Genomic DNA, 26,772 nt, shown 5'->3' with positions numbered 1-26,772 from the left:
ATAAAATTGGATTAATGATGTTTGCCCACAACGACAGTTGCATAATTAGCAGTCTTGTTTTTTCATGATGAATTGATTTGCAGTTTACTATCAATTTTATTGAGATGTTTCTGCAATTTTTGCAAAAATAGCTATGATTTTAGTTCCATAGCTTAAAAGGGTATCGAAAAATTGAAAATCGCGTTTAGATCGATAGATTCATAGGTATGTTGCAGTAAATGATTGGCCACCGTTAGTGTGAACGGTCATTCGAATAGACAATACAGCATTCAGGTGTGAGATGGAAAAATGATGAATCAGACATCAAAGAAGTTCGCTAATAAAACAGTCGATCATTCCCGGTGTGACGCTTTTCATAATCTAGCTATGGATGATCCGAGGTCGTACCGCCTCTGTGAGGTTTGTCGGTTTTGGCAATGGAGAACAATGTGGGTATATTGATGGCAACGGCATCTTCTGCAGTGGCATGCGATCTGCCGCTATCTGACTGTAAATTGGTCAAGCCGTTGAACATTGAGACTAAATGACTTCCAGTCCTTCTATGCAAAGATGTATTAGGCGTGCTGGTGGAATTCGTCAACCGAATGGGTTGGTTGCTTTTAGTAATAGTATCCTCGTTCATGCGTTCAACAAGTTGAGATGTAAGCGAGATACCCGCAAATAACGAGCTTCGACGCTTATGCTGACCAGCTTTGTTTGAACGTTTTGATGTACCCTGAACATTTTGATTGAATGCAGCTTGCCAGTCATCAAAATGCCATGGCATAGAAAGTGACTTTTGCAGTGTCTTGCTAACAGATGGTTCTGGTTGCCGTTCCGGCTGAGTAGCATGTTCAGAAACCTCGTATACATTATTCTCATTCTCCCGCTCTGCAAAGTCATCTTCGGCAACACGTGAGAGAACAGGTTGAAACGATGGGAACGACGAATGAATAGGTGAACTTGGCATAGGATAAATCTTGTTGGGATCAATCTCGTCAGACGGGTTGGAAGTTTCGGTCTGAAATCCACGCACGGCAGCGTCTTGGTTCAATAAATAGTTATCAAGGGTACTATCTGCCTGAATGGACAGTGACTCTGGTCGCTTTTGTCGGCTAGATGTAATCATTAAAACGCCAAAGAACTCGATAGCGCACCCAATGACGAATCTAAAGGAAAGCTGGGTTAGACAATGAGAAGCATCGAATGAAGGAAATGCGCAAGAGTACTTACGAAAGCATCTGGTGAGGCTCCAGGTTATCAAAATCGTGATACAGAACAGCACTACCTATGATAGCGGAGATGGTGAAAAGCACAAATTGTGTAGGAATAACCTCAGTGGAATCAAAGCGCTGAAGTGCTCGGTTCAAGTATTTGATTTGAATGATAGCCGTGAAAACTAATACAAACACCAGTAGATATGATACAGAAAAGCTTTATCGGCGTGTTAATCAAATGGGTATCGATGGAATCCGCAAAGGATGAGTAGTACATACGTGAACATCTTGGTAAAAGACATGCTTAACAAAGAGGAGATACTCTTCGTAGCTAGTACAGTGTAGCCACCTAATAATTATTGAATTAAAAAATCTTAGTTATGCCATGGTAATTGTGTGAGCAGTCATCAGCACTTACCATAGATTGCAACCAGACCAAGGTCGATTGTAATGCTTTGAGCACCATAGCGAGGTGATAGTATAGTCAAAGCGATAATGGCAGCACCAGTGATGGCGAAATAGACTATCGCACGTATTTGGGTCAAAGCTTCCACAATCAATTCCGGTGAGAGCTTTACGCAATATTAATAATGATGGATATGTCAGTAACGACAAGCACAAGGTACTTACCGCAACTTCTTCGCTCTTGGAACTGAAGACTACGATGGACGCTCCAAACACGGCAAAAAGAACACCCACAAGGCCTTGCAGGCGGAATTTTTCTCGCAAAATGAGCGGAGCCATAACGACATTGGATATCAAAGTGGTGGTTCCAAGAGGTGCAATCGTAGATGCAGGAGCAAATCCATATGCTAAGAAATAGCGGTGTTTACCTACATGGCAATAATTTGTTTGTGGTTGAACTGAGACACTTACCAATGAAATTGCCCAATTCGCCGAATATCATTAAGATGATGCCCAGCCACCATAACGGGTTATGGAGATAATTGTTGGATTGAGTACGGTTCGAAGAACTCCCTTTCATCGTTGCTTCAATAACTTGGGTAGGGTCTTGAAACCCATCTTGGGTTAACGAGTCTTCAGAATTTCGAGGTGTTGGATATCCATCGTCTGGAAAGAAGACTTGCCCACTTGGGTCATCCACAGAGTCATTTCCATCCAATGCTATAGCAGTATATTCATTCTGAATTTTGTTATGCTATTCAGATTGAACAGGTGAGAATTTTGTACAGATTGTGAGGATGAAAGCACATTCCTTTAGTCTTACCGCAAGTTTCTGGACATTAAGAGCCACTGATATTAAAACCTGTTGAAATGACGAAATTACTAAAGCTTTCCAGCATCCCCATCATACACAATATTATAGTCAGGTCCTTACATTGCCAACGATGGAGATGACAACGCCAATCCAGCTATTAACCTCCAGGTTATCATCCATTAATGACGATCGCACGTTCTGGGTAAGACGGAAAAGAGGGAAAATTTGTTCCTGAGTTACAAAGACCTGTTTCCCAAATTATCAGACTTTTCGCATCATCCCTCATGAGTCAACTACAACCTCGCCGAAGTCTGAAACCCATTGTAAACAACAGACTATGGAATAAGGCTCCTATTACAACAGCAGATGCCATTGCAGGAGAGCTTGTCCAGATGCATGAGCAAGTACTGGTTGAACGTGATCAACTGATGCAACAAAAACTGGAGATGGAAGCTGAATGTCACAAGTTTGAAACACAAAACATGAGTGACCAGCAAAAAATATCAGACTTGGAGCGACAAATCAAAGAGCTGACGACGGGCAGCGATCAATTACGCTCTCAGGTCGCTGAACTTCGAGAGGAAAATGCTTCATTACAGAAAGTGGATGCAGCGCAGGCCGTTCGCCTCTCGTATTTGGATGAAGATGATTCTTATAACTTCATTGTGGACGCCTATAATCGAAGAAGCGTTCATGAAGGGGCCAGTAACCAAAATGATGATCATGAATACGAACAAGCCGTACAAATGGCCGTTGCGCTGTCTGCAAGAGAATCTGCTACCTACAAGCGAGAAATTCATAACCTTGCGCTTATTGTAGAACATCAAGATATACTAATACAAAAATTGGAAGAAAAGCTGGCGAACCAACAACGTACAATTAAGCCAAAACGATCCAACTCCAGTAACTTACTACTACTAGAAGATATGGAAAGAGACTTACGTCGAGAGTCTATACAAGCTATTCATCAAAGGAAGCAATTCCAAACATTACATGGCGGTCATGATCAAGATGGATATTCCTCACTGCAAGTACACACATCCGTAGCAGGTTCAACGGTCATTTCAACACCTATAGCTAAAGCAGACCATTCTACGGTCACATCTCGAAGAACTTCGGCATCCTCTGCCCTTTCTGGCAGAAAGAGCCGTTCCATACCTCCTGCTACGCCACCTCCTCGTGAGCCGCTACCTCCACTACCACTTCGAGAATCATATACCTCTTCATCAGCAAGAACATCGTCATCTAGTGTACAATCTTTTAGTATTTCATCTCCTACAACATATTCATCATCCGAATGGGAGAAATCAAGGAGCTCTTTGAACAACTATCAAGCCGATTTACATAATAAGGAAGAAGGAGATACACATCCTGAAGTGACAAGGAGTAGGAGTGGCTTTTGGCGGGGCCTTCGAAGCAAAATGGCCAATAAGCATTAGAATTCCTTTCATTGTACAAAATCGTAAATTGCACTTCCTTTCAATTGTTTTTTTAGACATACCATTCCTTTTCATAGTTTTCCTTGTATAATTCCATGTGGCATGTACCACACCCCACTATTACGTCTATTTGGTCGATGCTTAACCCCAAGCAGCCGTTGTGCAGTAGTTCACAACCAAAAATCCTTCAGTTCCGAAACTCTATTGAAGAAAAATAAAAAATTAGATTGCTTATTTCAGCCATTTACGTACGTTTCGTTGTGAATATTGACGTTCGAATTATACCTTGTATAGATTCGATATTATCTCATCTGGGGCTGGAGCGAATGCACTATTAATATAGAGGAACTGAAAATAATGTCGTCCATAAGATTATCGTAGTCTATAGTAACTGGGATCAAATCACATCGAGCACTTACCAAAGCCTCGGACGGAGCATAATTCAGTTCTCTTCGTAAAAACAGGTTGACAGCTTGAAATTTTTGAGATGCCGTTATCTTGAAAAGCTTTTGTTTCAAAATTGGAGCATTCCCTATAGCTCGGAATTGTACAATGACTACATTTGTTGAATTAGTAGCTGCGCAGCCTTAGGTTGGAACAAGGCTCAGGAACATGACAACACCTTTGGTAGCATCTTTCTCTTTCTTTGCGCTTATAATATCCTTGAGCTCTTTTTTATCAGTAACTGCTTCTGTTAAGATGTTCCGTTCTGCGGGTGGCTGTCGTTGGCCACCGGTATCGTCAGCTTCCATGGTATATCTAAGTCTCTTCCTCGTGCATTCAACTCAGCTGAACTCAGCCATGACTTGATCAAGCATGAAAAGAGCCGTCACATGCCTACGTCATCTTTCACTGCTCTCACAGGTTGCGCGTCCTCAATTCACTCGCGCAAACCAGTTGACTGACGGACTCCCCATAACTCTTTACGCAACAGCTCTTAGAACGATGGCGAAGGAAGACGTTAAAACAACAGCTCCAGCAAAAGATCCCGAACTATCCGAAAAGGATCAAGCAAACGAAACCAAAGCTGCTAAGAATAAAAACGACAAGAAGGACAAGCCAGAGGATGAATTGGTACGATAGTTATTAGTTTTGAGATCATTGCCGCCACTGTTATTAGATCTTACTTACACTTTATTATCGTAGTCCGAAGAAGATTTACAGTTGAAAAGTGAACTGGAGATGCTTGTGGAAAGACTCAAGGTTCAGTTACCGCCTACAATTATATAGCCCAAACGCGACAATTTTAGGTACTAACCAACGTTTGAATAACAGGAGGACAACACAGATCTTCACCGACCTGCATTGGACAGCTTATGTACTCTTATCCGGACATCAACAAGTTCCATGACCTCTGTACCAAAGCCCCTCAAATTCTTGAGACCTCATTATCACGCATTAGAAGAAGTCCACGAATCCTGGCCTGAGTCAGATAACAAGGTATAAACTTTTGTCTCAGCGTAGTTGCATCTCTATTTGATGACTTTAATGCTGACTGTGTGCAAACTTTTCAGCATTTTTTGGCAGATATTCTATCCGTACTTGCAATGACTTATTCAGATGAAGGAAAGAACGAGTCCTTGAAATACAGATTGATAGGCACAAACGAGGAAGCTGGCTTATGGGGTCACGAATACGTTCGACATTTGTCAACTGAAATTGGACAAGTTTATGCTCAACGTATTGAACAAGAGCAATCTACCGATGACCTCTTGAAGCTGGCCCTTGAAATTGTACCATTCTTCTTGAAACATAATGCTGAGGCAGATGCTGTTGATTTGCTTTTGGAACTAGAAGCCATTGACCAACTCCCACAATTCATTGACAAGGACACATACGCTCGAGTATGCTTATACATGGTCAGGTATGTAATTGATGAGTGGGTTAGCGCATCACTGTAATGCCTGTCTAACCATTATGCTGTGTGCTTACTGATCTAGCTGTGTCCCTCTACTTGTTCCTCCGGATGATTCTGCCTTCTTGAGAACTGCCCATACCATATATAGAAAATTGGACAAGTTCCCTGAAGCTCTCACGCTAGCTATCAAGCTAGGTGACCGGGAAATGATTGATGACGACTTTGAATCATGCACAGATCCGTAAGTACTAGGTGACCATGGCACTTACATCAAATATCTGCTAACTTTGAAACTGCAGACTGTTGAAGAAGCAACTTGCGTTCTTATTGGCAAGACAGCAGATATATATCGAAGTTGAAGATGCTGGACTTGCTGATTGTTTGAACAACACACATCTTTCAGAACACTTTATTTCACTCGCCCGTGAGCTAGATGTTTTGGAACCCAAAACGCCAGAAGATATCTATAAAAGTCACTTGGAAAATATCAGTAAGTGGTCGATCGATCCATGCTAATATTTCATATTTCAGATTGACTATCGATGCTAACTCCTGGATCACCTCATAGGAACAGGATATTCAAGCGGCAGTGTAGATTCTGCTCGCCAAAATCTTGCATCCACATTTGTCAACGCTTTTGTCAACGGAGGATTTGGTAAAGACAAACTTATGACCACAGAGGATGACAGTAACTCAAACGCTTCCTGGATTTACAAGAACAAGGATCATGGTACGTTAAAATGATTACATGCTGTGCTGTCATGCTTTGCTTGATTTTCTAACATGGCTATATTCACAGGAATGTTGAGCGCGACTGCTTCACTTGGCTTGATTCACCTTTGGGATGTTGAGAACGGTTTGACTGCTGTAGATAAATATTTGTACTCCAACGAAGATAATATCAAAGCCGGTGCACTACTCGCCATCGGAATGTTGAACTCCGGAGTGCGCGGCGATGGAGACTACGCTTACGCACTGCTCAAGGACTCCGTCGATGAAGGCAACGACACATGCCGCATCGCTTCCATCTTTGGGTAAGATTTTTGTGGCGGCTATAGCGCATAATTCTTTGCTTCATACTCAATGTCAATTATCAATCATTTCAAACAGTATTGGTTTGGCTAATGCCGGCTCCGCTCGTGAAGACCTCGCCGAACACTTGCTACCCATTGTCAGTGATACCTCCTTGTCCATGGATCTCTCCGCTATTGCAGCACTTGCTCTTGGTTTGATCTTCGTTGGCTCATACGAAAATGATGTTCCAAGCACCATCATCCAAACTATGATGGAACGTGAAGACTCACAACTGAATGATCCTTGGTCGAGATACCTCAGTCTTGGCCTTGCATTGCTTTATCTTGGTACGTTCTATTAGCATATTGAGCGAAGGAAGATGTTGGATTTTATGTGATGATTAAATGTATTTCGCACCACTGCAGGCAAGCAAGACGCAGCAGATGCAACAGTTGAGACCGTGAAGACTATTGAACATCCTATCGGCAAGCAAACTGAAGTATTGCTTGAAGTGTTGGCATATGCTGGTATGTAGCAACAAAATGTATGGTACATTACAGATGTGTATCTAATTGTTTTCCTATTAGGTACTGGCAATGTTCTCAAGGTTCAAACCATGCTTCATCACTGCAATGACCACCTCAATAAGGAAAAAGATGATGATTTGCACCAAGCATATGCCGTTCTTGGTGTCGCATTGATCGCAATGGGAGACGACATAGGTACTGAGATGTCCTTGCGAACGTTCAATCATCTGGTATGTTGTTGTTTTTGTACTATTATATCATTCATTAAGAAATGGAACTAATCGGCTGCTTAATAGATGCACTATGGAGAACCCGTCATTCGCCGAGCGGTACCTCTTGCCCTCGGTCTTATGTGCACATCTAACCCACTACTCCCTGTTCTTGATACTTTGAGTAAATATTCACACGACAACGACTCTGATGTTGCCATCAGCGCTATATTCGCAATGGGTCTTGTCGGTGCTGGTACCAATAATGCACGACTGGCACAAATGCTCCGACAATTGGCCTCCTACTATCACAAAGAACCAAACAGTTTGTTTTTGGTCAGAATTGCTCAAGGCTTGCTACACATGGGCAAGGGAACAATGACGATCAACCCATATCATACCGACCGACAGCTCATGTCACCGGCTGCTGTTGCTGGTCTCTTGACGAGTATCATCGCATTTACGGATGCAAAGACATGTACGTGGGGTTTTCGGACTACAATGAATCACAATATATAACATGAAACTAACGATGCATGATTTCCTAGTTATTCTGGGCAAGAATCACTGGTTGTTGTATTCTATTGCCACCGCCATGTATCCTCGATTCTTGATCACATTGGACGAAAATCTCGAACCTGTTGCTGCAACAGTTCGCGTTGGACAGGTAAGACAAGATTTAACAACTAATTGGTATAGATGAGCAACATATATTCAATCATATTGTATAATCACTACCATAGGCGGTCGACGTAGTTGGACAAGCTGGTCGTCCAAAAACTATCACTGGTTTCCAGACGCATTCAACACCAGTTTTGCTTGCTCACTCAGAGCGTGCTGAACTTGCCACAGAGAAATGTAAGTAGCGACAAAGTTATGAAGGAGAAATGCCATGTTTTATTTAACGTATTTTTAAACTTCACTAGATATCTCACTGGCTCATGTTCTGGAAGGCTTTGTCATTCTCAAGCGAAACCCAGACTACATGGAGGAGGATGAGTGATTCCATTAGCTTAGCATTTTTTTTTTTGTAGAACAACTTTTTTCTCCCATAAAAATCAAAACGTGACAGGCCAAATCTATTAAAGTGCGAGAACATCCCCGCTATTCTTCTTTTTCATCTACTCTCATCATGTTTGGCCGTAAGAAAAAGTCCACAAATCCCTTTGAAGAAGAGCCCAGTGCCCCTCCTCCGCCTTCATCTCAATATCAGAACCAAGAGAAATCTAGTGCCTATACGCAGCGTTATCCTAGCTCCGCCTCGCAAACGCACTCTCCCCCGCCATCGTATCGATCTAATTCACAGAGTGACCTTTCAAACCGAGAGCAGTTATTTGGAGATGCTCCATCACGCTCTCGATTCCAAGCCAGAAACCAGTACAACTCGAGCGAATCTGTGCCAACTTCTGACCGCTATGGTGGACGTAGCCGTTACAACGGCTCTAGCCAGTATGGTGCTGGCTATGATGAGCAAGGTCAGCAAGATGCTTACGGCTCCAGCAAATGGGGTGAAGATGAAGCAGATCAAGAAGTTTCTGGTCTTAAGCAGCAGATTCGCAACGTCAAACAAGATACCCTAGCCAGTAGTCGTAACGCTGTGCAGAAAATCAGAGAGGCTGAAGAAGCCTCTGGCAACACTATGAATATGCTTGGCGAACAATCATGTAAGCTACTCTATGTTTTCTCATGGTTGAAAATATTTTTCATGAGTCCCGGACTAACATAATGTCATAGCACAAATTGCAAGTGTTGACAGAAATCTCGATCTCGCAAAGGCTCATTCTGACCGAGCATCTGCCAAGGCTAGCGAACTGAAGCAACTCAACCGGTCCATCTTCATTCCTGTCATCAAAAATCCATTTAACAAAGCCTCACGCGAACGCAAGGAACTTGAGGCTGTGCGCCAAGACCACTCTGAGCATATGCAGGAGAGAAACGCCATTCGTCAATATGAGTATGAGAGTAAGGAACGCATGGAAAGAAGCCAACGTGCCAGCGGTCGACAATCCGCTAACGCTGGATTCCGTGGCCGCTCTCAAAGTGATCGTCAGCGCTATCAATTTGAAGCTGATGAAGAAGATGATGAAGTTGAAAATGAAATCGACTCAAACTTGGATTTCCTAAGCGATGCTGTCGGCCGGTTGAAGAACAATGCTCTCACCATGGGAGAGGAAGTAGAGGCTCAGAATAAGGTTCTTGATAAAGTCGGTCGCAAGGTTGACCCCCTTAGCGATCGTCTTACTATGACAACCCATCGCCTTAACAACACCAGATAAACCTGTTATCAAAATATAAACTGTTGTTTTGCTCGTTTTTTTTCTTTTTTTATTATTTCCATTACTGTAATACGTGCATTCTTCTACATGTTGACGTTTCATTGACAAATATAAAGCACTAGCAAATCTATCCAAATGTTTGACTGATTCTTCCACCTCGCTTGAGTCTACTGAGTCTCCATTCGTTGGGCTGCTCGTAGCGATTGAACAAGGGCTATAATAGAAGATGTTTAGCAAATACATTCACGAATAGGCTATGAACAGCCACCACCACATACCTCGATTTTCTCTTGTCGCTTGCGTTTACTAATTTTATTCGCATCAGCCACCTTGTAGAACGTTGGGGCTGCCTCTGTTAGCCATTTTGGCTCAATCGCAGTGACCTCGCGCATGTATTCCTTGGTAGTAAATACAATTTCATGGTATATGACCCTAAATAGAAACATTAGACAAGCTGCCTTATAAAACTCCTATTCAATATATATTATTGACATACCATTCTGGATTTTGGTTGAATAGCGCACTGGACGGATGAATATATACAGGGGTTCCTTCGAGAAGAGTCTTGTATCCTTCTTGGGGATCCTTCTTGGCAGCGTTGCGGAAATATCCACCTACCAAAGCACGACAGGCTTTCTTATAGTTGCGACCGCAAGACACAATATCGTGCTTATAACTGTAAATAGATATTAGCACTATCGTACGACATTAAACCATGCAATCCGGGGATGATCCACTTACCGATCCATAATGCCCAACAACTGCTTGCGAACATCTTGTGCACGTTTCATACTTCGAGCTTGAATGAAGTTCTCAAAACACCAAGGCGCAGAGAACTTGCTTGCCTTCCAGCCGTTGTACACTGTGAGCAAGGTTAAATGATCACCCTCTGGTTGATGGAATTTGGCCTTTTTGGAGTCCGCGGCGGCTTGCTTTTCCTTTGGTCGATAAAACACGTTTTGCGCCGTCAACATGGCAACAATAGTCAGAATCTCTTCAGAACAACCAAGGTCCACAGATTCGATCAACATTTTCGATAACGGTGGCTCGAGAGGGAATTCAGCCATCTTTCGTCCCAGTCTTGTCAATAAACCTTCGTCATCCAAAGCTTGCAGCGCATACAACTGTTCCAAAGCAGTAATCAAATTCGTTTCAGGCGGAGGATCCATAAAATCGAAGTTTAAAAGATCATTGATACCCATCGCTTTCATGTTGAGAACCGTCATGGACAAATTGAGCATTTGAATTTCAGGTATAGAGTTAGGTAACATTTCATTGCGATAGGCCGCCTCCGTGTAAAGACGGTAGCACTTTCCTGGGCCAGTGCGTCCGGCGCGCCCAGAACGTTGTCTAGCAGCAGCTTGGGAAATAGGTACGACGACAAGGGAGTCCATGCCAAGTTTAGCGTCCCACTTGTTTTGCTTGACAAATCCAGGGTCTACGACGTAGTAAATTCCATCGATGGTAATAGAAGTCTCAGCAATATTGGTAGCAATGACAACTTTACGGCTTCCAGGGGGTGTAGGTTCGAAAATACGAGATTGCATTTCACTAGGTAAGGCACTATACACTGGCAAGATGATCAATTCCGGTACATCTGGACCTAGAGCCTTCATTCTTTCGTACAAAATCTCTGCTGCTGTGTCGATCTCTTCTTGGCCAGTGAGAAAGAGAAGAACGTCACCAGGGGGTTCAGAAAGATGAATTTGCATGACAGTAATAAGCGCAGCATCCATATAATCTGCTTCTGGTTCCTTGGTGTACAGAATTTCAACTGGATATGTGCGACCTGGAATGGTGAAAATTGGGCAGTTGTCAAAGTAGGTAGCAAACTTGTCAGCGTCCAACGTAGCAGATGTGATGATGAGCTTCAAATCCGGTCGAGCTTTTGTAGCTCCTATTACACGAAACAATGTTAACAGCCTGATGCATGGAAATGACCTTGAAATAACCATAGCGAAATGGCACACTTACTCTTTAAAAGACCGAATAGCACATCAGTCGAAATTGTTCTCTCGTGAGCTTCGTCCAAAATGATGACCGAGTATTGCGATACCTTAGGGTCGATAAGGCACTCTCGAAGCAACATACCATCCGTCATGTATTTGATTCTAGTGTCAGGACTGGTGCAGTCTTCGAAACGAATGGTATAACCAACTTCTTGTCCAACGCGGCATCCAACTTCTTCTGCGACACGTTTGGCTACAGACATGGCAGCTACACGACGTGGTTGAGTGCATCCAATCTTACCACGGTTAGCAAAGCCTTCTTCCGCTAAATATTGCGTCATTTGTGTAGTCTTGCCGGAGCCAGTATCACCAACCACGACTAACATTTGATTCTAAAAAGCTGTTGTTCAATAATGATGTTGCAGGATCCCACGTCAAATTTTCATTATGATAACATACCTCTGCAATAGCTTGAACCAAAGCATTCCTCAATTTGTAGATGGGTAGACTCTCTCTTTGCTCTTGTATAGTGAGACTCGTGATTCTACCAAAGCTCGTAGCGTTGTTGAATGTTGCTTTCTTCCATTCGGATTGTGTATTCTTCGTACTCATGGCGGCACCACGCAGGTCTTGAGCAAATTGCCTACCGCCTGGTTCAGGCATGGGATCTTGCCACGATTGATTCAAATCTGTTGGCACCGCATCTTGCTCCTCGTTTAGTTGCTGTTGTCGCAATTCTCGTCTTTCCTTCGTCAGGGCTGCACCTTCCATAGCGGCACGATTCATTGAACCATCTGGTACTTTCACAACCTTGACTGGTGAAAGTTGCAACGTCTTCTTAGTTTGTCCATGCAAAAATGGTGGTTCTTCTTCTCTGATTTCGACATCCATATCTTCCTCTGTCTCTACATCGTTGAGCATTCCATTCTCGTCATCGAAGTTGGGATATTCAGAGGGATCAAGGACACCAGAAGCAATTAACTGTTTGATTTCCCATCGCTCTGGAGACGATAACCGCTTTCTTGACCGACCGGAATCGTCGTCTTCTACGATTCTTGCCCTTGACGCAGAAGGTCGGTCGGGATTTCTGGTAGTTTCTTCCTCGTACTCTCCAGCACTCCTGACTTTGAGATGTGGGGAGAGGTCTTGCCCAGTCCTTTGGTCGACATCTCGAAGACTCAGACTGATTCTGGTTCCTGCCACTGACATGACTTTGACTTTGACTCTGTCACCACGCTGAACCACCTCTGAAGGGTCATTGATTCGCCCGCCAGATGCAAGCATACCAATATGAATGAGACCTTCTCGTCGTCCTTGAATCCCTTCAAGTTGTACAAATGCTCCAAATGGCTTGAGGTTGGTGATTTTACCGCTATAGATTTTATAGATTACCGGGTCTTCATCCATGACTGGTCGCTTGAATTCTCTGTCTCTTCGATCGGGGCTGCGACCACGTCTGGGGCTTCTTGATCTGCGTCTTCTTGGACTTCTGGATCTGTCTCTGCTTCGTTCGTATGATCGTTCATCTGGGCTGCGCGCCCGTTTGCGATCTGCGCCGTTAGTGTCAGCAGCTTTTTGATGTAAGCCTTCTAATTGAGACATCAAATCGTCAGCGACAGCCATATCCTCCTTTCGCTTATGCTCCCATTCTGGATCGTCAGCCATTGCAAGTCCTGGAAATCGTAACGCTTTTTCGTCCGCTGACATTGTTGGTTCTTCCTGGGATTGATTGCTTCCCTTTTTTGGCTTCATGGTGTTGATCACTCGGTTCAAACTTTCGACTAGTGATGCCGGAAAGTCTGCTCCTGAATCATTGAGTGATTTCTTGAATGTTTCGAAAGATCCTTTTGCTTGATCGTGCAAGTGCAAAATGTATTCAGCTGCAGAAGATGCCAGTCAGTACCTCCTGTCATATTGGTTTGCGTTATTACTGATGAGTTCAACTTACCGACGCCTTTGTCGTTCAACCCAACGTGATTGTTGAGTTCGCTGACAATCTTGTTTACCAAGGACAGCTTTTCTAGCTGCTGTAGGTCCTCCATGATTGACCGATTAGCTAAAATAAAATCGTCAAAATGGCGAAGTCCTTCCAAAAATCCAGGAATTAAGAGTTGCTGTCGTCACGCCTGACAAATTTTTATTAACATAACTAAAACCGATTTTACTTCCCGAATTTCCAAATCCAAACTTTTTCTCAATTGCACCCGATGGTCCCCACTGTGATTCGGATTTTACGAGTCAGAACAATATGTCGCTACTTCATACGACGATTTAATTGACTTTGCCAAGAGCTACTTTGTTAAATCAAATTGCTTGGCGCTTATCCAACTCACACAAAACTCACCGCATATTTAAGTCTCGAGAAATCTTCCATTATTTAGCTCCCACTTCCCTGTTCAATTACTCTTACTACATGAGGATATCATTCTCCCTTACATTCATATTATTTTTTGCCTCTTACACCCTTGCTGATGATTCCAGCAGTGCTACTGGAACGATGCCATCAGGACAGCCACCTACGGCGATGGGTAGTGCTGGAGGTTCAGCTCCTGGTGGAGGTGGCGGGAATGGCAATAGCGCAACCTCCATGTTTTTGACTGGATCGTATACCGTTTCCAATGAGACTGTAACTAACTCTACTATAACTGTGGCTGCTACTTCCTCAAACACATCTGTCATATTGATCACCAACAGTGGCCAATTGACGCTCTCTGACGCATTCATCTCGAAAAGTGGTAATACCACCTCCGAGGACGACAGTAATTTCTACGGTTTGAACGCTGCTGTAGTCGCCCAAAATGGAAGTTCACTTACAATTTCAAACTCTTATATTTCTTCCAACTCTGACGGCTCCAACGCGATTTACTCCACTGGAACTGGGACCACCATTTACGCATACAATGTCACACTAAATACAACAATGAATTCATCCCGTGGCCTTGATGCAACTCAAATGGGATATATTTACGCTAAAAATGCTACTATCACAACTTATGGTGACCACTGTGGAGCCTTTGCGAACGATCGAGGTACGGGAATTGTCGTAGTAGATGGCGCTACAGTCAACACTTATGGGTCAGGATCACCTGTCGTTTACTCTACTGGTAATATAACTGCATCTGATGTCATTGGAACTGCTCATGGCTCGTCTGCAATTGTGGTGGAAGGTGCCAATAATGTAACATTGACTAATTGCAACGTCAGTGGTGAAGGCAACCAAGTACAGCCGTATGGTGTCATGCTGTACCAAAGCACTTCCGGGGATGCTCAAGACGGAACCGCAATACTCAATATGACGGGAGGAAGCCTAAATTACACTGGAAACTCAGGACCGTTATTTTATATCACCAATACTGTCTCTGAGGCTTACCTTAGGAATGTAACTATGAATTTTTCGACTGGCTCGTTGATTGAGGCATCAGATGATCAGTGGGGCAGTTCTGGCTCAAATGGCGGCAAGTTGACATTTGTTGCCTTCAATCAAGTTTTGTCAGGAAACATATCATGCGGAAATATAAGCAGCATCTCCATTTCATTGAATCAGTCGTCCATTATAACCGGAGCTATCAACTCAAATAATAATGCAAGCTATATATACTTTACTCTGGATACCTCTAGCACATGGAACGTCACTGGCACATCTTATATATCAAGTATCGCCGCTGATGATACTTCCTTTTCCAATATATATGGTAATGGTCACAATGTCTACTATCTTTCCAGTAACAATACCTGGTTGGGAGGCAAAACGTATTCTTTGCAGAACGGAGGAAATCTAATTGCGTATTCAGCTAATGCTTCTACAAGCACTAGCTCAGGAACCATATCATCTGCAACCAGCGTGAGCAGTATATACTCCCTATTTTCTTCACTTCTTTTTCTCAGCATTATCTTCAATGTGTATTGAATTGAATATTGTATTATGTCACACCTGTTCTTTATTTTGTTCAATTTTGTCGCAATAAGTCTAAATGGAACATGCAACATAGTTCATTATGACAAAGCCGTTCATAAATCTAGCACGTATTTAAATAGTGTGAACTAAATTATGCATCAAACATTCTCTTTTTTTTAAAAAAATAAAATACGGCAGTTGTTCAATTAAAGCATCACTTCTGTATCTGATTCAATGATTGTCCTTCAATTCTGCACTTAACATTCAATGGCCAAACTTATACATGTAGTCAAGTTTGTAGTCAAGTTTGAAGATCAGAGGTTTCCAGAAAAAAAAAGATAAAATTAGTTGAATCTATGAGACTGGCAAGTGAAAACAACATGATAATACAGTTGGATAGCCTAGTATGCAGAATGAAAAAAAAAGTTTTCATTTTTCAAATCATTTTAAAGAGACTGAGATTTAAAAAAAATATCGAAAGCAAAAAAATGCAAAAAGAATGTTGCGTCGACAACAGGATTTGAACCTGTGCGGGCAGAGCCCATGTGATTTCTAGTCACACTCCTTAACCACTCGGACATATCGACCTTTTGTTGAAATTTGGACCATCAAAGTATATTTAATCCCAAAATATTATGACAACAACGCATTGTTGCACTAGCTATCCACTTATATGATATATGAATGCAAGTTATAGCTGCTACATACTAATCTTGTAATATGCTTTTTAATAAACGCATTAGACCGGACTGCTAAATATTACTGCAATGGCCGGTAAATACTACTAACTGATCTTTTCGTCAGTTTTAGAGGATCTAGCCGTAGTCTAGACTGCACTAGAGTATGAACACATAGCCGTTGATGAAAAATGAGAACGTAAGACAAACTGCTAGATAAAATTATTACATTAAAGTTATGGCATAGTGAGAGTGAATGGGTCTTGTCCGGACGGTCGGGGTTCCGAAAACAGTCTGGCCATCAGCGTGAGACCGAACTGGGCTGTACTACCTTAACGCCATATCACAGATTTGATCATATCATATCAAATGATTCACCTGTCATTACATTAATTTGTGTAGCTGAAACCTTGGAAGATCAGTATGCGTGTGTGAAATCTTTGTACTCAAAATATTGTGTTGGTATGCTTGTGGGACAAAACCTTTCTTCGTTGTGAGAAGTAACGCAAAGCTAATGTCGCTGACATACCAGTAATGGTAAACCTTGTTCAGTTTTTTTGGCGTGCACGGTAAATGGGTCACATGCAGCCATTTACCTTATGGAGAAGCGCTTACAATTGAATAAGTATAGAAGACGCTTCGCAGCAAAGTTCGGACCTGTGTTCCCGTTTTGGAATGAAGGTTTTCCTGTAATAGAAGATGTTATACGTTTTAATTGGCTAAAGCAGTGAGAAAGTCTATCAATTGTGTGGGAATGACAATCACCGGTGATAAGAGACAAAGTTTGTTAAGCGGACTTTTTATTTGTGACGATAACAAGTGTAAAAACAGTATATATGCTGGTTGAGAGAGAACCGTTGCCTTCTTCTGCCAGTGAACACACTTTCCTTCCATGTCCAACAGCTCCAAAGAAACCGATCTGGATTATACTGATAAAGAGGATATTGTCCACGTAGAGGGAATCAGTAACCAACCAACCGCTGACGATCCAAACCGGCGAGTCACAATCTCTGCCGAGGAGAAAGTACTTATTCGCAAGATTGATCGGAAAATCCTTCCTTGGTTATGTGCAGTCGGCTTTTTCCAGTTCTTGGACAAAACATCTCTAGCTTATGCTTCTGTTCTGGGAATCATTGCTGATACTCACCTTGTTGGATCAGACTATGGTGCACTTGGTTCTATATTTTATGTTGGATATCTCGCAATGCAGGTAAAGCGAATTGAAAAATTAAAAAGAGGATGGACATTCATGCCAATACTCAAGAAATTACAGCAAGAGATTCTTAACATTTTTTAAATGCAGATTCCAAACAGTTATATGATGCAACGCTTACCTTTAGGAAAACTGGTTGGAGCCATTGTCTTCGTATGGGGAGCTATTATAGCATTAACCTCGCTAGGAAAGAATTTCTCACAGCTGGCTGGACTTCGATTTCTGCTTGGTTTATTCGAAGCCTGTGTCAATCCAAATTTTATGCTTTTGACAAGCATATTCTACCGTAAGCAAGAAGTTGCTTCTAGGCTTGGTGCTTGGTGGTTGGTTAACGGACTATGCTCCTCCTTCGGTGGTCTTGTAAGTGCTCAATTGTTGAATACTATCAAAATTACGGCTCTAAATAACCTGATGTCTTTCAACAGGTCGGATATGGTATTGGCCATATGGAAGGAATTCAAGGGCTGCACTCATGGCAATGGATTATGATTATCCTAGGATCAGTTACCAGTCTTCTCGGTATCTTTGTCTTCTTCTTCTTGATTGATGACCCTAGATCGCCAAAACTTCATTTGACAGATGAACAAAAAGTCATAATGGAGGAACGCCTGAAAGATACTGGTATCAAGAGGTCAAATAAAATTGAATGGGACCAAGTTAGAGAATGCTTCAAGGATCCCAAGACCTATGCATGGTTCTTAATTTCCCTGCTGGTCAACATTTCCAACGGTGCTTTAACCACATTTTCAGGACTCATTACTGTAGGACTTGGGTTTTCTGTATGTATGCTTGACGTATCGATTTTTTTGATAAGGACAAAAAATTTTAACTAGCCATGTTTTTCCATTTCTTTCAATTTGTTCTTAGGGTCTCAATGCAATTTTACTTGGTATTCCTTCGGGATTTATGGACATCGCATTCATCGTTTTTGCAGGATGGATACACGGCCGTACTGGAGACTCCTTGTATACAGCTGCCGTATTCATCTTCGTTACTATCGTCGGTCTTATCTTCTTAATCGTGCTGCCAACTGTCGCCAAATTAGCGGGTCTTTATCTGGTCTACTCATACGTTGCTGCATATATTCTGTTCCTTAGTTCAGTGGCTGCCAATACTAGCGGGTACACAAAGAAACTGCTCACCAACGCAGTCGTCTTAATTGGCTATACAATTGGCAACATCATTGGGCCCCTAATCATGACATCTAACCAAGCTCCTCTTTATGTCGGAGGTGTAGTCGGTTGTATATCTGCGAATGTTGTTGCCATGGTGGTCTTCATCGCAATCCGTACATGGATGTCTCGCATGAACAAGAAGAAGGCTGCAAACCCGACGCGAAAGGCTGAAGACGGTGAAGATTTGACCGACTTGCAGGATCCCAATTTTGTATATAGACTCTGAGTCAATATTTCTGATGTATCTCACCTATTATCCTTCGTGTATTTACTTTGTAGATGAAAGCGTTTACTATGCATTTAACTGCTATAAATGATAGAAGTGGGATAGTGAAAACAGTAAACTCATTTGGTCTGACTTTGCGTACACAGCAAGAATTACGTTACTCCTTTTGTGGGGATATCATTAAATCTTCGAAGCAATGAAGAATACTGGTATCGACAATCGAAATCGTAGCTGAGTAAAAGGATATGTTTTCAATTTAACATCACGTTACATACTGAAGGTGATGAAGTATTTCCTCCCAAAAAAAAAAGGAGGGGTGTAGTGATTGATGATCAGCAGCCACCTGCAAACAAAGGCATTTCCACACTGATTTGGAGAAGACGGTGTTTGGTAAATAATCAAATTCCATTTTTTTTATTTTTTCAAATTTGTTTCTACCAGGGGAAGCTGCTTATTGGAAGGGTATCGGTATGACTTTGGCTTGTTTGGTTTGGCTTGGCATGACCAACCAGCCCAGTGGCGACGGTTTGCCACTGTGGCTATCTCATTGCAAATATACTATTTTTAGCTCATCTATCGTACAGGCAAGGGCAAAGCAGGTACCGTTATGCCCGAATCCTTCTATGCTTCGCCGCATTTTCAGTCGACGTCATCATATACAGTTGATTAGTTGACAAGCTGTCGTAAACCAAATTACTGAGAGCGATGACTGCCAACCCCTTAGTTCTGTATTTCTCCTACCAAGCGACAAACAGAGGCCAAAACTCAATTGTACATCCGTCCAGTCACTTAAGGGGATCGTTTCATAGTAAGGCTCCTAGCGGTATGTACTTTTCAGTCTGAATTGAGCAAATGCTAGTGCTACGACATATACATATTGAAGTGCATGTAATTGGGCGAAGGGCTATGTAGCGCACCAATGTGATCCTAGCGGTGGCTACTGTAAAGTGCCGGAGATTGAAGACTAAATACTTATGGCGGCGCTACTTTTGCCAAGAATCTAAAAAGCTTTCCTGAGCACTTCTCGTTATCAAAAGGAATAAGCCATCGACAAGGAAGGCTCATGGTTATCTGGTAACCAGAATGGTCCATTACCGTAGAATCTCACTGTAAAAAGCTCACTGCGAAAATTCGTTTTGAGCTCTGTAGTATATCATTGCCTACTGCTTTCGGTTAAGCGTGAAAGTATACATTTCGGCGCTCAAAGTTATATATGCACTTCTACTCGGTTTGCTAGAATCTTCGCTTCAAGTGGTACCAAGTATGGGGCTCTTGATGAGGTTAGGATCTCGCTACAAAGCCATACAACACTGTTTCTGAGCATGCACGCCTCTACTTCAGTTTACGGCGTCCAAAAACTTCAATGAAGGTTACTTGGCTGATTTATTTGTATCCAAAGTTTGGACGCTTCGAAGCTCATTGCCATTTGGGGCCATACGGAGCTTACCTTTGCATCTCGGCTAACACCTCCGAAAATAAACTTAGGACTTCTTAATATTCGACAGTCAATACTATGAGAGCCAGGGTTAACAAGTCAAATTTAGCGTCAGCCATGACGCCTTGGCATTAAATGGGTATTTAAAGCCTTCTATCGCTCCCTTTTCTCTTGTGATTCTTATACCAGTACTCTATCATCATGCTCAACGCAAATCAAGGTCCAACTCTTTCCATTACAGCCGTTGCCGGCATCAACTTGTTAAACAAGGACATGGTCGGCAAACAAGACCCTTACGCCCAGTTCTCACTTGATCCACACAACCCCAAGGCTTTCCAAAAGACTTTCACGCATAAAGACGCTGGTAAAAACGCAACATGGAATCAAAGCTTCGTACTCCCTCTCCATGGTGAACCTGATCTTTACGTGGAAGTATTTGATGAAGACCCTACCGCTGACGAGGTTATCGGATTTGCTGCTATTCCCATTAATCAAGTTGTGTACGCTCCTGGCGGTTCCTTCAATGGCTCATTCGACATTTATCAAATTAACGGCAAGGGAGCCGGCGAAGTCCATCTTGTACTCACAGTGCAAGGTCTTCCTAATTCACCCTCAAGCCCCGGTTCAGGTTTTGGATACCAGCAGCAGCAGCAACCAACTCGCGGACAGTCTTATATCAATGAAAATCACGCCAAGCGAATCAAGACACTTCGTAATAAGGCCATTGCTACCGATGTAGGTATCGCCACTCTCGGAGGAGCCCTCGCTGTCGGTGCTGGTCTATTGGGAGCAAGGTACTTGGGCAACCAACATAAGGAGGAGGAGGCTCGTAAGCATGAAGCAGCATCCATGCATGAAGAACGCGAACGATATGAGCGTGAGAAGCACAACTTTGACGAGGAAAGAGCAAGATTTGAACGACAACAATCTGAGCATTCATATCAGCATGAACATCAACACGGAGAGAACTGCCACCATGATCATGGTCGTGACCATGAAAACCGTGGGCACCATGAAAAGCATGGTCACCACGGTCGAGACTGGGACCCCGTTGGCACCTATGCAGCTGGTGATCGTGTGGAATACCATGGTCGAGCATACGTTTGCTTGCAAGGGCATAGCTCTAACCCCACATGGATGCCGGATGCGGCCCATTCACTTTGGCAAACCGCTTAAGTAGTAGTAATTATACCTGATTATGATAGGCGTAGACACTCGTCGCAAGAAATACCCTGAAATACTGATCCGGACAGTACAGTAAACAATAAAACATGCTGCTGCAGTGATATACCAGCACATCAATTCCCAATAAAAATCATCGTGAACCCCTTCATGAACTTGTAGAGAGTAGTTTTGACAGTCTTTGTGATCAACGCTTCAACATCCGAAATCGGCAGGCAAGACCAAAAACGACAGTTTACTAAGGCGAAGGAGAGAATATCCAACACTGAAATGACTTTGAAATCAGGGGGTTGGCGTGCGACTTTTGTTTTTGACTTTCCCTTTGCTTTCAAGCGAGTGCTAGAATTGCAAGCACAGTTAAAATATTCACAAGACTATTGCACCAAGCCTAAAGTGTTGTCCGAACCAGCGGCTTGTCAAACTCTTTGTGTTCAGTAATTGAGTTATGCTTTACTCCACATTCCAATCAGGAAAATCTTCGCACCGTCTATCGTAGTCGATTCGAACGATTGAACTTCGCTGCAAGAAAAAAGGTGATCAATGAAGATTTTTCTTCATATTTAAATTATGTTCTTTTAGCGATGGTACATGAGTTGGAACCATTCGTGGGGTGTATGCCTACTACAAGGCATCCAAACTTATATCCATACTCAGCTTCCAGGTCTTCCGCACGCCGTCACTCGGAAGAATAGGTTAGCCTTGGGATTCCATCAAGTGTTGTGGTGAGTGAATTCCCAGGGCATACGGCAGCGGACCTCAATTGCCAACAAATTTTACGAAAACGTAGCGGAAACAGCAGCTGAGGTTTTGAACTGTGCACGGTTATAAGCAAAGTACCGAGGTAGAAATTTATCAAAGATGGCTAAATGATACCATTTGTAAATGTTTCAGATGACTAGTAGACCCATAGTACAAGTATGGTAGTATTAATGATTTGACAGTTGGCTACTTGATGGCACTACATGTACAAACGCGTATATATATTGGACAGGTAACTCTGAAATAAGTCATGCTAGCTTCTCAGCAAACTACACGAAGCTCATATGGAGGGTAAGATCACAATTGTTTCTGGAATACTGAAACTTTTATCTTTGAGAAGTCGTTCATTTCAAACTGGTAATTACTGTGGTGTTGTAACGAACGTCAATTTCAGTGTTTATGGAAATTTCCCAGTGACACACTGACTTGGGCAGTCGTTTGATTGTAAAATGTACCTTTGAACCTTCTCGGTCGTCCGGTTGCATAGGTGTGCCTGGTGGGAGCCAAATGCATCTCCGCGTTTAAGTAAATGTTCCAAAAATGTTCCAAAAACAGATGACCGCGAGAAAAATGGCGAAAGGGGTAAATCATAGCTTACAGCCGATCGCTTCTTCCTCATAGAGCTCTGTTCTGTTGAAAAGCACTATAGGGATTATTTAGGCAGGGGAAGCTAAGGACGAGTTAGGAAGTTTGATGATAGGTAACAACTTAATCTAATTCACGCCGGTACATGACAGGGTCGGTTTTTTTAAGCTAAATGAAGAGCATCCTGTTCATTAGAGTTACTGGTTTTCGTTTGTAAATCTTAGATAAGAGCGGTAGCTGGGTGTGGTCTGATAACGAAACATCTTTCAATCTTGTGTCCCTCTTACAGTCTATCTTCCAATGTGGCGACCATCATCGGCTGCCTCTCGGTATTACTTCCAAAGAGGCGCTACTATGCAATTCAACTTCTTTGACTTGAACAAAGATATTTCGCTTATATCTGTAACCAACAAACTCTGCGGGAGTTTAGGTTTATGCAAGTCAGTTCGCTTGCAGCCGATCATAAACCCTATCTCGGGGCACCAATCAGTAGAAATCGTTTTGGATGCCGATTAGATAGCAAATGACCATTCTTCAGAATTTGGTTGCCGGATTAAGAAATAGATTGATGAGTATAAAGCAACTCGACGAATCTTTTTCTCGGTCTTCATATTTTCCAAATGTCCACTCCTGACGTAGATCAGAAATCTGAATCTAAACAAGTGGATGTTACGTATCTGGAGGCATTGCCAAACCCAGCAGATGCCCACAATCCTAACGCCAGAGTGATATTATCCGATGAAGAGAAAAAGCTTGTTCGAAAGATTGATACAAAAATACTGCCGATCATGTGCGCAGTTGGATTTCTTCAGTTTTTGGACAAGACATCTTTATCCTATGCGTCAGTGCTTGGAATCATCGTAGACACTAACTTGCATGGATCTGAGTATGCACTTCTGGGATCGCTGTTCTACATTGGTTATTTGACTATGCAGGTACGTTAATGATCCATACGTTCCAGGTCACATCTTGATCGATACTGAAAAACAATTTCTATATCAGCTCCCCAACAGTTACTTGATGCAGCGGTTTCCACTAGGCAGGCTAGTTGGAACTATTGTGTTTTTATGGGGCATCGTTCTGGCATGCACTTCGCTTGGAAAAAATTTCTCGGAGCTAGCTGGCCTACGCTTCTTACTCGGTTTTTTTGAAGCCTGTGTTAATCCCATCTTCATCATGCTCACCAATACCTTTTACCGAAAACAAGAACAAGTGACCCGAATTGGAGCCTGGTGGCTTTTCAATGGTTTTGCATCTTCCCTTGGAGGACTTGTCGGCTATGGCATTGGCCAAATGGATGGGGTTCGATCTTTGTGGGCCTGGCAATGGTAAGCATCTTGATTATACCATCCATTCTTGAAATCATCGTAGACACTATGTTAATACTTGTTGTATTAATAGGATTATGATTATACTGGGGTCTATTACCTGTCTTGTTGGCATCGTTGTATTCTTCGTATTAATTGATGATCCTTACTCAGCAAGACTTCATCTTACTGAAGATGAGAAGCTCATTGTGGCAGATCGCTTGGCGGACAATGGTGTCTACCGAACACACGAATTCAAAAGAGACCAGGTGATTGAAGCATTGAAGGATCAGAAAACTTGGATTTTCTTCTTCTGTGCTTTACTTAACAACATGACCAACGGGGCTCTCACAACGTTTTCTACTTTGATCACCCAAGGGTTTGGATTCTCGGTAAGTTTAATCTCGCGGCCTTCCAAGCAATATAGTCTTGTCCCGCTAATGCATTTATTGAATCTCAGGGTCTCAATTCCATCCTATTACAAATGCCCTCTGGTATCTTTGATGTTCTCCTCATTCTTGTTGGTGCCTGGATACATAGTCGCACCGGAGACCGATTATTCACTTGCGTTGGCCTGATGTTAGTTGCTGAAGTAGGCTTGATCCTTCTGGTTGCTGTACCAAGTGTCGGAGGAAAACTCTGTGGACTCTACCTTACCTATGGATATGCCGCTGCTTATGTGCTTGTGATCAGTTCTGTTGCCGCAAACACCAACGGGTATACGAAGAAATTGGTTACGAATGCAATGATGATCATAGGTTACACTGTTGGTAACATCATTGGGCCTGTGATCATGATTGACGGTCCAAAGTATGTGGGAGGCATGGTGGGCTGTATCTCAGCTAACTTTGTAATGATCCTCCTCATGGTATACTTACGTTTCTCCATGGCTCATGAGAACAAGCGAAGAGCTGCCCTTGGCGGAGAAAAGTTGACTAGTGTTGACAATGACATTACGGATCGTCAAGATCCTAATTTTGTGTACAGGCTGTAGAGCTTCTCAGCGATAGCAGTGGAATCATAGCAGATATATAATCTTATATGTGTAAATAAATGTAATATAGCTGCTGTAGCTTGATAACGATGAAAACATCAATATCCAAAATGCTTGTCTGACATGTTATGTGTAAATTCATGCACTTCAGGGATCTATTGAAGCACCTGCTTGCACTATGTTTTATTTTTTTTGAGTTGAGGACATAGAGCACTGAAGGGATTTTCTTCAAGAATACCTGGCTAGTTGTGTCTGTCGAGTTGGCTCGTGTAGGTCAGCCGACAAGGAATTTTTTCAGCTAAACATTTGGCGCGCTTCTTTATACTTTTCTTGCCAGTAATGGTTGAGGAAAATACGCTTCAACAAATATGGCGCCTAACCAATGAACTAGCACAGCAGCAATCAGCAAACAAAGAAGCAATCAATGGCATCACTCAGCAAATGTCCGACGTGAAGGTAAGCTGAGCAACAGTTATGCATTTGAGTCCTAGCTTGATGGGGGGTCGTAGACCAACATCTTAAATTGTAGCAACGATCTTCGGCTTTACTTACGTCAGGCGTCTTTAATCACAATGGGGAACTATGTGAGTAAGCGTATATCACAAGAAAAGCTTGCAAATGTTCTTGGCGACTGAAACTAGTATCATTCTTAGCTAACAATAGCAACTGGACAACGGCACCAGATAATTATAATGATTCGCAACAGCGCAATGCAGAGCCAGCAAGCGCAAGTCAAAACTCTCCTGAAACATTAGAGGAATCAGACGAAACAAGCGCTAAACAAGATGAGCTGAAGCGTCAGTTGCGAACTATGACCAACAAGAATCAGCAATTAGAAGCAGAGTGTGCGCAATTAAAGCGCTTGCTCAAAGATTATGAGTCGGGCATGGAGTCAGCTACAAGTAGTATGCGGTTACAAGTTGTAAGGGATATGTCATTATAGCGACTAGCTACATGTGATCAGTGTGCTAACGTTGCTTCCATAGAATTCACACAATGATGCGGTGTTGCGATTACAGCGAGAATATGACAGCCTTTTATCGGCTGAACGGGTAAGTCCTCAGAGGGTAGAAGAAGCTCTCCATTACGTAGTGTACACATGCGACGAGGGATTTAACAGACCTTCTACGGGAATAATAGCAAACAACGTCGGCTTTGGTTTGGGAGAACAAGATGTTGCAGCTAAATATATCCAAGATCGCCCGGATGCTGCGAGAATTATATTCTTTGGGCACAGAATCAGAGCAAGATACGGTCATCCAGCAGTTAGTTGTGGAGAATCAAGGACTTAGAGATATGCTCAACAAGGACATGAATGTGTTTAATTTAGGAATTGAGAATGATACTGTGCGAGAAAAATCATCCGACACTTTGGTTGGCCCGAAGTGAATGTTTGGCTATACATTTATACCAGCTAGACATACTCTTTACTTGTAATACTACAGTACAAATTATTTGGCATCTCGCATTGTAAATTTCGACAAGACAGTATGAGTTAATCTATACCACAATCTATTATTATTTGTCTGCCGTCTCTACTGCTGCTCGTACCGGTGTATAGGGCGGAAGCGTTACGAAATGTCATGGTTATAGCTCATTCTCAAAGCTCAGTGCTTATATCCACTCCATATGACTTC

The 26,772-nt window shown here is 42.5% G+C and overlaps 11 protein-coding genes and 1 non-coding gene across 12 annotated transcripts; 8 read left to right on the top strand and 4 right to left on the bottom strand.

The window, feature by feature from the left end:
• Nucleotides 1–96: 96 nt before the first annotated feature.
• On the bottom strand, nucleotides 97–2,797 carry K450DRAFT_236283 (uncharacterized protein). The gene is made up of 8 exons (XM_051588231.1): nucleotides 2,536–2,797; nucleotides 2,425–2,463; nucleotides 2,073–2,355; nucleotides 1,827–2,008; nucleotides 1,615–1,768; nucleotides 1,476–1,545; nucleotides 1,213–1,413; nucleotides 97–1,148 (listed from the first exon to the last, which is right to left on the bottom strand). Exons 1-8 carry the CDS (start codon nucleotides 2,593–2,595, stop codon nucleotides 365–367), a joined length of 1,773 nt encoding a protein of 590 aa, XP_051445580.1. The 5' UTR covers nucleotides 2,596–2,797; the 3' UTR covers nucleotides 97–364.
• On the top strand, nucleotides 2,425–4,098 carry K450DRAFT_236279 (uncharacterized protein). The gene is made up of 2 exons (XM_051588230.1): nucleotides 2,425–3,831; nucleotides 3,917–4,098. The coding sequence occupies exons 1-2, from the start codon at nucleotides 2,700–2,702 to the stop codon at nucleotides 3,943–3,945; spliced, it is 1,161 nt and encodes a 386-aa protein (XP_051445579.1). The 5' UTR covers nucleotides 2,425–2,699; the 3' UTR covers nucleotides 3,946–4,098.
• Nucleotides 3,569–4,963, bottom strand: K450DRAFT_236278 (uncharacterized protein). Its single transcript, XM_051588229.1, has 5 exons — nucleotides 4,477–4,963; nucleotides 4,274–4,410; nucleotides 4,140–4,202; nucleotides 3,917–4,055; nucleotides 3,569–3,824 (listed from the first exon to the last, which is right to left on the bottom strand). The coding sequence occupies exons 1-4, from the start codon at nucleotides 4,604–4,606 to the stop codon at nucleotides 3,996–3,998; spliced, it is 390 nt and encodes a 129-aa protein (XP_051445578.1). The 5' UTR covers nucleotides 4,607–4,963; the 3' UTR covers nucleotides 3,569–3,824; nucleotides 3,917–3,995.
• On the top strand, nucleotides 4,477–8,634 carry K450DRAFT_236268 (uncharacterized protein). Its single transcript, XM_051588228.1, has 15 exons — nucleotides 4,477–4,928; nucleotides 5,001–5,057; nucleotides 5,130–5,294; nucleotides 5,369–5,718; nucleotides 5,795–5,953; nucleotides 6,012–6,202; nucleotides 6,281–6,442; nucleotides 6,512–6,746; nucleotides 6,823–7,073; nucleotides 7,152–7,253; nucleotides 7,314–7,483; nucleotides 7,550–7,940; nucleotides 8,011–8,129; nucleotides 8,206–8,320; nucleotides 8,389–8,634. Exons 1-15 carry the CDS (start codon nucleotides 4,671–4,673, stop codon nucleotides 8,463–8,465), a joined length of 2,802 nt encoding a protein of 933 aa, XP_051445577.1. The 5' UTR covers nucleotides 4,477–4,670; the 3' UTR covers nucleotides 8,466–8,634.
• Nucleotides 8,259–9,865, top strand: K450DRAFT_236262 (uncharacterized protein). The gene is made up of 3 exons (XM_051588227.1): nucleotides 8,259–8,320; nucleotides 8,389–9,126; nucleotides 9,197–9,865. Exons 2-3 carry the CDS (start codon nucleotides 8,595–8,597, stop codon nucleotides 9,736–9,738), a joined length of 1,074 nt encoding a protein of 357 aa, XP_051445576.1. The 5' UTR covers nucleotides 8,259–8,320; nucleotides 8,389–8,594; the 3' UTR covers nucleotides 9,739–9,865.
• Nucleotides 9,866–10,200: 335 nt separating this feature from the next.
• On the bottom strand, nucleotides 10,201–11,643 carry K450DRAFT_236260 (uncharacterized protein). Its single transcript, XM_051588226.1, has one exon. It carries the CDS (start codon nucleotides 11,472–11,474, stop codon nucleotides 10,476–10,478), a length of 999 nt encoding a protein of 332 aa, XP_051445575.1. The 5' UTR covers nucleotides 11,475–11,643; the 3' UTR covers nucleotides 10,201–10,475.
• A 2,457-nt stretch (nucleotides 11,644–14,100) lies between these two features.
• K450DRAFT_299330 (uncharacterized protein) lies at nucleotides 14,101–15,594 on the top strand (the record flags this gene model as incomplete). Its single annotated transcript, XM_051593705.1, has 1 exon — nucleotides 14,101–15,594. The coding sequence occupies one exon, from the start codon at nucleotides 14,101–14,103 to the stop codon at nucleotides 15,592–15,594; it is 1,494 nt and encodes a 497-aa protein (XP_051445574.1).
• Nucleotides 15,595–16,087: 493 nt separating this feature from the next.
• On the bottom strand, nucleotides 16,088–16,169 carry K450DRAFT_t45. Its single transcript has one exon. It is a non-coding gene; the product is annotated as a tRNA-Ser (tRNA).
• A 1,268-nt stretch (nucleotides 16,170–17,437) lies between these two features.
• K450DRAFT_236258 (uncharacterized protein) lies at nucleotides 17,438–18,988 on the top strand. Its single transcript, XM_051588225.1, has 4 exons — nucleotides 17,438–17,469; nucleotides 17,563–17,832; nucleotides 17,898–18,251; nucleotides 18,340–18,988. Exons 1-4 carry the CDS (start codon nucleotides 17,464–17,466, stop codon nucleotides 18,871–18,873), a joined length of 1,164 nt encoding a protein of 387 aa, XP_051445573.1. The 5' UTR covers nucleotides 17,438–17,463; the 3' UTR covers nucleotides 18,874–18,988.
• A 1,233-nt stretch (nucleotides 18,989–20,221) lies between these two features.
• On the top strand, nucleotides 20,222–21,658 carry K450DRAFT_236254 (uncharacterized protein). Its single transcript, XM_051588224.1, has one exon. The coding sequence runs from the start codon at nucleotides 20,510–20,512 to the stop codon at nucleotides 21,482–21,484; it is 975 nt and encodes a 324-aa protein (XP_051445572.1). The 5' UTR covers nucleotides 20,222–20,509; the 3' UTR covers nucleotides 21,485–21,658.
• A 1,723-nt stretch (nucleotides 21,659–23,381) lies between these two features.
• On the top strand, nucleotides 23,382–25,226 carry K450DRAFT_236253 (uncharacterized protein). Its single transcript, XM_051588223.1, has 4 exons — nucleotides 23,382–23,769; nucleotides 23,837–24,162; nucleotides 24,236–24,533; nucleotides 24,602–25,226. The coding sequence occupies exons 1-4, from the start codon at nucleotides 23,455–23,457 to the stop codon at nucleotides 25,133–25,135; spliced, it is 1,473 nt and encodes a 490-aa protein (XP_051445571.1). The 5' UTR covers nucleotides 23,382–23,454; the 3' UTR covers nucleotides 25,136–25,226.
• Nucleotides 25,227–25,353: 127 nt separating this feature from the next.
• K450DRAFT_236249 (uncharacterized protein) lies at nucleotides 25,354–26,772 on the top strand. Its single transcript, XM_051588222.1, has 5 exons — nucleotides 25,354–25,591; nucleotides 25,665–25,719; nucleotides 25,819–26,057; nucleotides 26,122–26,187; nucleotides 26,276–26,772. Exons 1-5 carry the CDS (start codon nucleotides 25,475–25,477, stop codon nucleotides 26,522–26,524), a joined length of 726 nt encoding a protein of 241 aa, XP_051445570.1. The 5' UTR covers nucleotides 25,354–25,474; the 3' UTR covers nucleotides 26,525–26,772.

This window comes from Umbelopsis ramanniana (genome assembly GCF_025399195.1).
Source record: "Umbelopsis ramanniana AG unplaced genomic scaffold K450scaffold_20, whole genome shotgun sequence".
Taxonomy (NCBI): domain Eukaryota; kingdom Fungi; phylum Mucoromycota; class Umbelopsidomycetes; order Umbelopsidales; family Umbelopsidaceae; genus Umbelopsis; species Umbelopsis ramanniana.
This window is presented reverse-complemented; position numbering and strand designations above follow the sequence as displayed.